The sequence below is a fragment of the Pantherophis guttatus genome, chromosome 17 (genome assembly GCF_059756535.1).
Source record: "Pantherophis guttatus breed Tessera chromosome 17, ASM5975653v1, whole genome shotgun sequence".
NCBI classification, from domain to species: Eukaryota; Metazoa; Chordata; class Lepidosauria; order Squamata; family Colubridae; genus Pantherophis; species Pantherophis guttatus.
The window spans coordinates 6,454,439-6,466,478 of NC_142079.1; the positions used below are offsets into that span (position 1 = coordinate 6,454,439).

Genomic DNA, 12,040 nt, shown 5'->3' on the forward strand with positions numbered 1-12,040 from the left:
GAGTCAATTGTCTTGTGTATTTTTATTTTTTATTTCCACACACCCCCCCCCACATCCCCTACCAAGGCCAGCTTCTGTGAGTGGCTGCTGCTTAAAATAAATCCCCAAAGTCGCCTGTTTGCTTATTTCAGGATAAAAATCGATTCATGCCTTGTGAAAAGCTAAATGTGATGTTGATCAGGATATTGTTAAAGTAGTACGAGTAACCCTCGGCTTAACGACTGTTCATTTAGTGACCGTTCAGAGTAAAGTGACCTCTGACCGTTTTTCATACTTACGACCGTTGCAGGTCACGTGATCAAAATTCAGGCGCTTGGCAGCTGACTGGGGAAGCTGCAACGGTTGGACGTGGGAAAACTGGTCCGTAAGTCACTTTTTGCAGTGCCTTTGTAACTTTGACCAGTCACAAAATGAACTTTTTAAAGTCAAGAACTACCTATATATACAAGAAGGCATCACTACAAAATTCTGGAGCATTAGGAGAAAATACAGCTGAATGGTTGCAGATTTGACAATACGTGAAATATTACCCGTTACCAGGGGTGAAATGCTACCGGTTCGCACCGGTTCGGGAGAACCGGTAGTAATAAAAGTTATTTCCAAGGATCAGCTGTGCCGCACATTTATATTCGCTAGAAAGCAGGAAATGCTGCTTTCTAACAAATCTAAATCGCACGGCACAGCTGTTCCCCACCCCTCACTGTTCTACTTACCTTCTTAAGCCTCCTTTTTCCACGATGCGCGGTAGTGGCTGTGGTGCGCCTGCGCACAAAGCTCGTGTTTGGTGTGCAATGCGCAGGCGCGCACAGCAAATCAGTGGCAAACCTCAGAGGATTTCACTACTGCCCGTTACCACGTGGCACATATTTTACCCAAGGGAATTTGCTAAATCAGATGTCAGGGTTCCAAGTAATAGACCCATAGCAAGCAAACTCCGAGGCAGGTAGATTCCTCAATGAATAGCTTTATTGGATATATCATATTGGCACAGATCTGGTGAAAACCGACTCTGGAAGTTCCCATGGTTTTCACCTCATTAAAAGTAAAAGCTTGACACTTTCTCAAAGCAATCAGTCACATGGTCCAATCACGGTGCTGTCCAGTTGCCTGGCCGCCTTCCTCTGACCAAGTGTGAGAACGTCCTTGGTTCTCAAGAGAAAGTATTTTGTTTTGGCTACAAAATCCCAGCTATCTCAAATCTCCTCTGCCTGTCCTTCAGCGCCAGTGTGGCAACACTGAAGCTGTCAAGATGGCTTTGGTCAAGTCAGCTTCAACGTTGACATCAGGATGGCATGGCATGGCATGGAATAACATAACAGAGTTGGAAGGGACCTTGGAGGTCTTCTAGTCTGCTTAGGAGGAAACCCTACACCACTTCAGACAAATGGTTATCCAACCTCTTCTTAAAAACTTCCAGTGTTGGAGCATTCACAACTTCTGGAGGCAAGTTGTTCCACCGATTAATGGTTCTTACCGTCAGGAAATTTCTCCTTAGTTCTAGGTTGCTTCTCTCCTTGATAAGTTTCCATCTGTTGTTTCTTGTCCTGCCTTCAGGTGCTTTGGAGAATAGCTTGACTCCCTCTTCTTTGGGGCAGCCCCTGAGATATCAGGACAAGCTATCATGTCTCCCCTAGTCCTTCTTTTCATCAAACTAGACATTCCCAGTTCCTGAAACCGTTCTTCATATATTTAACCTCCAATCCCCTAATCATCTTTGTTGCTCTTCTCTGCACTCTTTCTAGAGTCTCCACATCTTTTTTGCATTGTGGTGACCAAAACTCAATGCAGTTTTCCAAGTGTGGCTTTACCAAGGCCTTATAAAGTGGTATTAACACTTCACATGATATCGATTCTATCCCTCTGTTGATGCAGCCTAGAACTGTGTTGGCTTTTTTGGCAGCTGCTGCACCCGGCTGGCTCCTATTTAAATGATTGTCCACTAGGACTCCAAGATTCCTCTCGCGGTTACTACTATTGAGCGAGGTCCCACCTATACTCTACCTGTGCATTTGGTTTTTCTTCCCTAAAGGTAGAACCTTCCTTTTTTTTCACCATTGAATTTCATTTTGTTAGATAGCGCCCAATGTTCAAGTCTATCAAGATCCTTCTGTATCTTAAGCCTATGTTCTTCCGGAGTGTTGGCTATTCTTGCTCGTTTGGTGTCATCTGCAACCCCGTCCAAGTCATCGAGGAAGACGTTGAAGAGTGGTCATCGTAAATATTTGATGGCACGAAGGGGATTCTGGCACTTGCCAGAAGATATATAAAAAACCTGCAGCGGCTTGAAATCAAGAATGTTTTTTTCCCCCGGGGTAGAAATCGTTAAGGGCTTCCGTTGCAAGTTTCCAGCGGTAGATACAGTTAAATTTTTTGCGACCCGTTCTCTGTTGTGGTCTTCTCCTTCCCCGTGGTCCTTCTGTGGATCTATGGGTACAGGATTCAACAGTTTTGATCCTACCAAGGGCTCTTTCTATGACCTAATAAGAGATTATTTTAGCAGCAAGAAATGGCGTGACACCTCCGGAGTGGCTGAACGTCGAGAATCAACAGGGCTAATTTTAGAATCCCGTAACGAGAGCATAGGATCTCGTGGGTATTAACAATTGTTAACTGCTTTGCTATCTTGACACACACCCGAGTAGTGAACAATTCTTTGCTGGAAAGAAAAATACAGTCCATATCAATAGAGGAAAATGTAGCACCATCTCGTTTTTCTGGATCTCAGGCTGAAGACGCATTTGCCCACGATGGAGGAAATTCCGTTTGCGTGTTCTCCGGATAACGTCGCCATTATGCAGAAGGCCTCCTTAATGTCCTCTAGGTAATGATGTCATTACGCAGATGTCATCACGCAAATGATACCATTTGTGTATTTTGAAGCTGCCATTACGAAGATTGAGTTCGGCGGACCTTAGGGAATAGTACAAGATAACACAAAAACACCATTAATCAATTAAAACGGCATTTCGGTTTCGCCTTGGATCAGAGGAAGCTGCCGTGTAGGTTTCGTGGTCTAACTAACCCCTGTTACCCATTATGGTTAGGCAACAGCTGTCCATAATCTCAGACCTAAAACAATTGAAGCTAATCTTACATCACATTAAACCGGCGTGTCATTGATCTATTTCTGCCTTTAATTTTCTGCACAACCACAGTCAGCTGCTAATCGGTGCTTAACCTAATGCTTTAACCTGATCTGCTCTTAAGCCTTCATCCAGTTTTCAGTGGTTTAGTGTGATGGCCGAACCCTGTACATTGTAGCCAGTCTATCATGGCTTATGCCCTTCCTTCCTTTTGTATAGCAATCAATTGTGGTTTAATGAATAATGTTTATTGAATAATTTAATGGTAATAATTTAATGAGTAGTTTAATGAATAATTAAACCACAGTAGTCTGTCATGGTTTATGTGCTCTATCATGGCTTATGCCTCGCCTACTTTTTGTATAGCAACCAACTGGTTTAATGAATAATTAATTTAATGAATAATTAAACCACAGTGGCCTATCATGGTTTATGTGCTCTCATGGCTTATGCCTCACCTTTTTTTGTACAGCAACCAACTGTGGTTTAATGAATAATTAAATCATAGTGGTTTATCATGGCTTATGTGCTCTATCATGGCTAATGGCTTATCTTCCTTTTGTACAGCAACCAACTGTGGTTTAATGAATAAGCAAACCATAAACAACTTTAAATAAGTGGCAGGCTGGACTTCCCTTTCCATACGTCCCTGCTACTTAAATTGCGCTCTTTGTTTTGTTTCTTGGTGTCGTCTTGCAAAAAAATAAGATTGCTGAACGCACACCTGCTCATTCCTACCTGTTGGCCGTCTGGTGCATACATTTTTTTGGGGGGGGAGCAAAACTGGAGACAAGGGAGGGACGAGAAAAAAAAAAGAACAAGGATGACATATTTTCATCAAGTGACTAGACATCGCTGGGGGGGGGGGCGGGGAGGTGGAGAAAAACTCGAGCGAAACAGATCAAAGCCACTATTCTTTTTTTCCCGGTCATCTAAAACTCGGTTTTGCTTAAGGCAAGAGAGACAATTTAAACTCTAAAGTGGAAGGATGAAAGAGCAACTCAAATTTCAATCTGCAGATACGTGGGTTCCCCCCCCCCTCCACCTTCCCCGTTCAAACCTGCCGGTGCGCGCTAATTGCTTGCGACTGGAAAGCGTCCTTGAAATTCGCATTTTGCAGCATTTTTCTATAGTTTGGGGAAAGGGGGGAGGGGGGTGGGGGGCGGGCGGACCGGGGGGGGGGGCGGAGGAGGCAGAAGGTGGCCTTGTATTGTTTTCAAACACAAGCCCACGTGACCAGGGACCCTTGTTGCTTTAAGCCACTCCGAGGTGCCGTGGAGAGCTGGGCTCCGTGTGCGTGTGTGCCGCATTGATTGGGGAGTGAGGTAACCGCAAACATCGGCCGTCTCCAATGAAAAGAATCCAAGGTCTGACACTCAAAACAACTGCCGGGCAGAGCGTTCACAATAAACACACACACACACACACCCTCCAGGTGGAGGTCTCCGATGTCAAAGCAGAAGCAAGGAGGCTCTTGAGGAAGCAGAAACCGAACCGTTCTCCCTCCCTCCGTCCGTCATTGTTGGGATCCAGATTGTTCTCCCTCTTATCCCTCGTTCAGATTCACACCGTTCTCCCTCCGTCCCTCGTTCAGATTCACACCGTTCTCCCTCCGTCCCCTTTCGGAACCAAGGCTCGTCTCCTTCCATCCTTCATTCAGTCCCAAAGCGTTCTCCTCCGTCCCCCAAATTGCAAACAGATTATGGGTGGCAAGATAGGTGTCAAAGTACTCCGTGTTTGCCCCCTAAGTAACAGCATCACAGAGTTGGAAGTGACCTTGGGGGTCTTCAGGTCCAACCCCTGGCTCGAGCAGGAGACCTTATACCATTCCAGACAAGTCTAGTTTAATGAAAAGAAGGACTAGGGGAGACAGGATAGCAGTCTTCCAATATCTCAGGGGCTGCCCCAAAGAAGAGGGAGTCAAGCTATTCGCCAAAACACCTGAGGGCAGGACAAGAAGCAACGGGTGGAAACTCATCAAGGAGAGAAGAAACTTAGAACTAAGGAGACATTTCCTGACAGTTAGAACAATTCATCAGTGGAACGACTTGCCTCCAGAAGTTGTAGATGCTCCAACACTGGAAGCTTTTAAGAAGAGGTTGGATAACCATTTGTCTGAAAGGGTTTAGGGTTTCCTGCCTAAGCAGGGGGTTGGACTAGAAGACCTCCAAGGTCCCTTCCAACTCTGCTATTCTATTCTATTCTATTCTATTCTGTTCTGTTCTGTTCTATTCCGTTCCGTTCCGTTCCGTTCCGTTCCGTTCCCTATTCTATTCCATTCCATTCTTATTCCATTCCATTCCATTCTGTTCCCTATTCTATTCCATTCCATTCCTTTCTATTTCTATTTTCTATTCTATTTATTTTCTATCCTATCCTATCCTATCCTATCCTATCCTATCTTATCCTATCCTATCCCATCCCATTCCATCCCTTCCCTTCCCTTCCCTTTCCCTATTCTATTCTATTCTATTCTATTCTATTCTATTCTATTCTATTCTATTCTATTCTATTCCATTCCATTCCATTCCATTCCATTCCATTCCATTCTGTTATTCCATTCCATTCCATTCCATTCTGTTCCTTTCTATTTCTATTTTCTATCCTATCCTATCCTATCCTATCCTATCCTATCCTATCCTATCCAGTGGCTGTCCAATCTCTTCCTAAAAATCTCCAGTGTTGGAGCATTCTTCTACTACTACTTCTTATTTCCTTCTCCTCCTCATTCTATCCTATCCCCACATACTATCCGGAGGGCACCCTCAATGAAACCGACAAGCTGGAGGTTTTCCAAGGAAAGATTGGATAGCCGTTTGTCCGGCATGGAATAAAGGTCTGCTGCCTTGGACACGGGGTAAGACTAGAAGACCTCCAAGATCCCTTCCAACCCAGGGGTGCCATTCAGCAGGTTCTGACAGGTTCTGAAAAACCGGTAGCGAAAATTTTGAGTAGTTCGGCGAACCGGCAAATAACACCTCTGGCTGGCCCCGAGAGTGGGGTGGGAATGGGGATTTTGCAGTATCCTTCCCTTGGAGTGGGGTGGGAATGGAGATTTTGCAGTATCCTTCCCCCCAGGAGTGGGGTGGGAATGGGGATTTTGCAGTATCCTTCCTCCAGGAGTGGGGTGGGAATGGGGATTTTGCAGTATCCTTCCCCCAAGAGTGGGGAGGAAATGGAGATTTTGCAGTATCCTTTCCCCAGGAGTGGGGTGGGAATGGGGATTTTGCAGTATCCTTCCCCCAGGAGTGGGGTGGGAATGGGGATTTTGCAGTATCCTTCCCCCAAGAGTGGGGAGGAAATGGAGATTTTGCAGTATCCTTCCCCCAGGAGTGGGGTGGGAATGGGGATTTTGCAGTATCCTTCCCCCAGGAGTGGGGTGGGAATGGGGATTTTGCAGTATCCTTCCCCCAGGAGTGGGGTGGGAATGGAGATTTTGCAGTATCCTTTCCCCAAGAGTGGGGAGGGAATGGGGATTTTGCAGTATCCTTCCCCCAGGAGTGGGGTGGGAATGGGGATTTTGCAGTATCCTTCCCCCAGGAGTGGGGTGGGAATGGGGATTTTGCAGTTTCCTTCCCCTGCTACGCCCACCCACCGAGCCACGCCCTCAGAACCGGTATTTAAAAAAAAAATTGAATCCCACCACTGCTTTCCAACCCTATGATTCTAAGATTTTGCCCCATCTTTGGCTTCCATCGGCACGCATCGTTTCCTTTTCTCTTGTCTTTGTTCCTCATCGTTGCTCTTCATGCCTTTTTTTTTTTTCCTGGAATGGGAGAGAGAGAGAGAGAGAGAGAGAGAGAGAGAGAGAGAGAGAGAGAGAGAGAGAGAGAGAGAGAGAGGGAGAAGAAAAGAAAAATGTATTATTTTCAGGGGGCTTCTCCCATTTATCCCCCTCCCTCCTTGCCCCTTCTCATTTACAGACCCCTCTTCATTAGCAGCAAACATAGATGACATCATCACCATTAAGGGGGGGGGCAGGTCAGGTTTCAAAGTGGGGTGTGGTAGTTGGGGGGGGGGACCAGATTGAAATTGGCGGCCTTGTCAAACGCTCCTCCGCCAAAGGAATCTCACAGGTGAGCCAGGATAGTGCTAGGGTGGAGGTGGGGCCCCCGTCCTTGAGTGACGGGTTGGTTGATCAAATGGATTTGGTCAAAAGGGGGGAGTGGGCGGCTTTTAGCGACCCACCTTCCGAGCCCATCGTTTTAAGAGGTCGCCTCCGGTTTCCCAAGAAACGGCATCGCTTTGTGTCTTTTACAGGACCGCGGAAGAGAAATGAGCATCGTGGGGGGGGCACCATCTGCAGGAGTTTCAGCTTTAAAAAAAAAATAAAAAAAAAATCCCGGGATTCGGCTGCCAATTTTTTTTATATTTTGATTTGATTTTTTTTTCCTTTTTCTTTTCAGTTTTGCCTGTCAGTTTTGAAACCCGGGACAGAGCGGTTAGCTCTCAGTTAGAGAAAGTTGCGCCTAAGGGCCGTTTCCTGCGCTCGTAAGGCCGTACGGCGTTAATTCTGGATTCAGAGGTGTTCCACCTTAGGCTTCACGCTGCATGGAATATATATCTTCCATATATATATATATATGGAAGCCACATCAAAAGAGGCAGGGAGTTTGGGGTCAGAGAGGCACAGAGACACTTGTTATCTCTACACTTTTACCAGAAAATTTCTAGCCGTGGTTGTTTCATTGACCTGTTATAACACCTCACTCCACACAGCTAGCCCCCTCCCTCTCTTTCCCTCTCTCTCCCCCTCCCTCTCTCTCTTTCTCTCTCTCCCTCCCCCTCTCTCTTTCTCTCTCTCTCCCCCTCTCTTTCTCTCCCTCCCTTTGCCTCTCTCTCTCTCTTTCTCTCCCTCCCTCCCTCTCTCTCACCCTCTCTCTCCCCCTCTCTCTCTTTCTCTCCCTCCCTTTCCCTTTCCCTCTCTCTCTCTTTCTCTACCTCCCTCTCTCTCTCCCTCCCTCTCCCCCCTCTCTCTTTCTCCCCCTCCTTCTCCCTCCCTCTCTCTCTCCCTCCCCCTCTCTCTTTCTCTCTCTCCCTCCCCCTCTCCCTCCCCCTCTCTTTCTCTCTCTCTCTCCCTCTCTCTCTTTCTCTCCCTCCCTTTCCCTCTCTCTCTCTCTTTCCCTCCCTCTCTCTCCCTCCCCCTCTCTCCCCCTCTTTCTCTTTCTCTCTCCCCCTCCCTCTCCCTCCCTCTCTCTCTCCCTCCCCCTCTCTCTTTCTCTCCCTCCCTCCCTCTCTCTCCCTCCCCCTCTCTCTTTCTCTCTCCCCCTCTCTCACTTTCTCTCCCTCCCTTTCCCTCTCTCTCTTTCTCTCCCTCCCTCTCTCTCTCCCTCTCTCCCTCCCTCTCTCTCTTTCTCTCTCTCCCCCTCCCTCCCTCTCTTCTCTCTCCCTCCCTCTCTCTCTTTCTCTCTCTCTCCCTCCCTCCCTCTCTCTCCCTCTCTCCCCCTCCCTCTCCCTCTCCCCTTTCCAACAGGAAGCAGGGTTTGTGAGCGAGCATCACACCCCAGCGCAGGTGCGCCGGGTTGACCGGCTCTTGATCGATCCCTTAATTTTTTTTTTTTTCTTTTTCCAGGCATTTTTCAAGCTCGCCTGCGTCATTTAAAAGTTGTGCTTTTGCACCAAATGCTAATGAGGCAGCCATCCACGTCGGGGGGGGGGGGCAAAAAGCGTGCTGACAACGCCATGGCGATCGCCGAGTCTTTTAATTGGCAGAGTAGGAGTGTCATTAGGCAGTGATAAGGACATTTGAGGCCCTGGAGAGATGGGTTTTGGCGTGGCCACTCGAGCTTTTTTGCAGCTTTGTCCTTTTGTTGTTGTTGCTTTTGCTTTTTTTGGGGGGGGGGATGAAGGGGGTAGTATCCAGGAAGTTGCCAGCCTCTTCAGCGCCTTTCCGCTGTTTTTTTTTCGCTGTTTCTCCTCTTTCTATCAAAAGGAGAAACCAAGGTGGATGTTATCAGGAAGTCGGCTTATTTTACCGTATCTTAAAATTAGGTCGTGGTGGCTCAGTGGCTAAGACACTGAGCTTGTCGGTCGGAAGGTTGGCAGTTCAGCGGTTCGAATCCCTGGTGCCACGTAACGGGGTGAGCTCCCGTGACTTGTCTCAGCTTCTGCCAACCTAGCAGTTCGAAAGCACGTAAAAGAAATGCAAGTAGAAAAATAGGGACCATCTTTGGTGGGAAGGGAACAGCGTTCCGTGCGCCTTTGGCGTTGAGTCCTGCCAGCCACATGAAGAGCGCTGGCTCTTCAGCTTTGAAACGGAGATGAGCACCGCCCCCTAGAGTCGGGAACGACCAGCACACATATGCCAGGGGAACCTTTACCTTTAAAGTTAGGTCTATCCCAACTTTTCTTCTTTTAGTTAAGTTGAACTAAAGTTTGCATAGTTTTTTTTTTTTAAAAAGAAGCCCTGTTGTTAAGGGCTGGGATTTAGTTTCCCACGCTCGACCAAACTGGGAGACCATTTCATTCAATCAGAACATAGCTGGAAAGGACCTTGGAGGTCTTCTAGTCCAGCCCCCTATACCATTTCAGACAAGTGGACTGTCCAGTCTCTTCTTAAAAACCTCCAGTGATGAAGCCCTGCATGATTTCTGGTGGCGAGCTGTTCCCCTGGTTAATTGTCCTCACTGTTAGGAAGTTTCTCCTTAATTCCAGGTTGCTTCTCTCCTTGGTTAGTTTCCTTCCATTGTTTCTTGTCTTGCCCTCCACTGCTTTGGAAAATAAAAGACAGATAAATCTGTCTTTTGTCTCCCTCCCTCTCTCTCTCTCTCTCTCTCATCTCTCTATCTCATCTCTCTATCATCTATATCACTTACCTATTATCTATCAATAACCTTTTAAATTGGGTTTTAAATGTTTTACATAAATTGGATGTTTTTAAATTTGTTTTTTGAGCCCAAATTATTTAATTTATTTTTAATAGCTTTTAACTTTTGTATGTTTTTTGTATTTTTATCTTGGCTGTTCACCGCCCTGAGTCCTCCGGGAGTAGGGCGGTATACAAATATGATAAAATCAATCAATCAGTCAATCAATCAATCAATCAATCAATCAATAATCTCTATCTTTCTATTATCTATTCTGTATCTCTATTATCTATCAATCATTTCTCTATCTCTCTTATCTATTCTCTCTCCTGCCTGCCTGTCTCATCTCTCTCTCTCTCTCTCTCTCTCTCTTTCTCTCTATCTCTATCTCTATCTCTATCCCTAGCTTTTATTATTTTTACAAACAACTTGAGGCAGCAAACATATCCAACACACCTTCCTTCCTTCTATTTTCCCCACACACAAAAACTCTGTTCAACATCCGTTTTGGCCCAGTTCTTCCATAAATTAGGTGTGAGGCCCAGATCAACTTTTCACAAAGATCCAGGCTCATCCCAAGCACCATTCGTAGCATCTCCTCGTCTCTTCTTGTAGCCTTCAAAGAAGCTTGGCTGGTTTCGTCTCAGATTGTTCTTTAAACGGACTGAGTGATTTATGGGTTGCAGGGTTCTGAGAAGTGATGTCCGCGCATTTTAAACGTTGTGGGGGAAAAGTACCGTAATACAAGCTTTCTACTATAGAACCATTGCTTCCTGATGCTTCTCCTACCATGGAGGCATGGCCATGGTGGGAGTGGCCTAGTTGGTTTCCTGCACCATGATGGAAGGGGTTTGCCCTCCCCAGGCTCCGGAGGTTTTCTTAGAGCCTCCGGGAAGGTGAAAATGGCCTCCCCAGGCTCCGGAGGCCCTCTGGAGGCTGGAAACGGGCCCGTTTCTGGCCTTCCCGAACTTCCAGTAGGCCCGTTTTTTGCCCTCCCCAAGCCTCCGCGCACGCCCTGCACTTACCTGCATACAAAACGGGCCGCATGGGGACTCCTGTGAGGGGTGGGGACGGGTGAGCACGGGTGGGCGGGGCCAGCCTGGAGTGGGATTTGAGGGTTTGTCCGAACTGCCCAGAATCTTAGCTAGAGGTTCTCCCGAACGCCTGCGAACCCCCGCATCAGCCCACCCCTGCCTCCGTCCCCCTAGGAAGGAACCTTGGACCCGAACCAAACTCCCCACTTGCCCCCCAAGAGGCCCTTTGTGACTCCCGCAGATTTTTGGACCCCATGCTCGGCTTTCCGTTCCAGATACACGTCAGGCGATGTGAAGCTGTGGGACACGCGCACCTGGGACTATTCGGCCCCCGTCCTGGAACCGGAGCACGGCTCGCTGGAGCCTGGCCCCCGGCCACATGCCTCCTTTGTGAGAATAAACAGCTCCCTGGCTGCGTCGGCGTACGAGGATGGTAAGTTAACAGCGAGCCTGTCCTAATATTGTCTTTTAAAAGCTTTCTGGAAATGAAGCAGCTGTGCCCAGCTCTTTTTATTTCCCTCACCCCCTCTTCTTTCTTTTCTTTCTTTCTCTCTCTCTCTCTCTCTTTCTTTCTGAGAGCAGTTCTAATCCTCTCCATACACACATACACACACGTGTGCCCTCACCCTTGCCTTTATGTGGGAAAGTTGGCCGATAACCTTCATTGCATTAGGAGGCCTTGGATCGCAGTGCCCATTAAAACTATGGCTTTAATTCCTCCCGGAGCTGCAGCTTTGGAGGCACGGGTGCCAGGCTGCAGCCTGGCCAAGCTTGTCATGAGCAAACAGCTTGTTTTGGCCTGCCTGTTTTTTTTTTCCCCCCTCTCTCTTTATTTTCCTCGAGATGTAGGGAAGGAGGGCCGGTTAAGACAAAGAGCAAAGCAGATACTGCACTAGAAAAATAACAATAAAAATACTGCCCTAGAAAATTTAGCCCGTTTACTTCTTAGTTTTTATTATTATTATTATTATTATTATTACTACTACTAAATTTGTGGGGCGCCCATCTTATTGCAGGATAACTGGGCAGCTTCCAACATTAAAAAGATAAAACTGCCATATATCAGTGCTACAAAAATATAAAAAATACGATAGCTAAAAGAAGACCCCAGGTGATG

The 12,040-nt window shown here is 47.0% G+C and overlaps 1 protein-coding gene across 2 annotated transcripts in view; it reads left to right on the forward strand.

Annotated features, from left to right (window-relative positions):
* The window catches only part of FBXW8 (F-box and WD repeat domain containing 8), a 68,586-nt gene that overhangs the window by 22,078 nt on the left and 34,468 nt on the right, over nt 1-12,040 (forward strand). The window contains exons 5-6 of one of the 2 annotated variants that reach the window (XM_060683768.2): nt 290-364; nt 11,199-11,356. In XM_060683768.2, coding sequence (XP_060539751.2) covers nt 290-364; nt 11,199-11,356 — 233 coding nt within the window. The remainder of the gene's footprint in view (nt 1-289; nt 365-11,198; nt 11,357-12,040) is intronic. The other variant, XM_060683769.2, reaches the window with a different exon arrangement.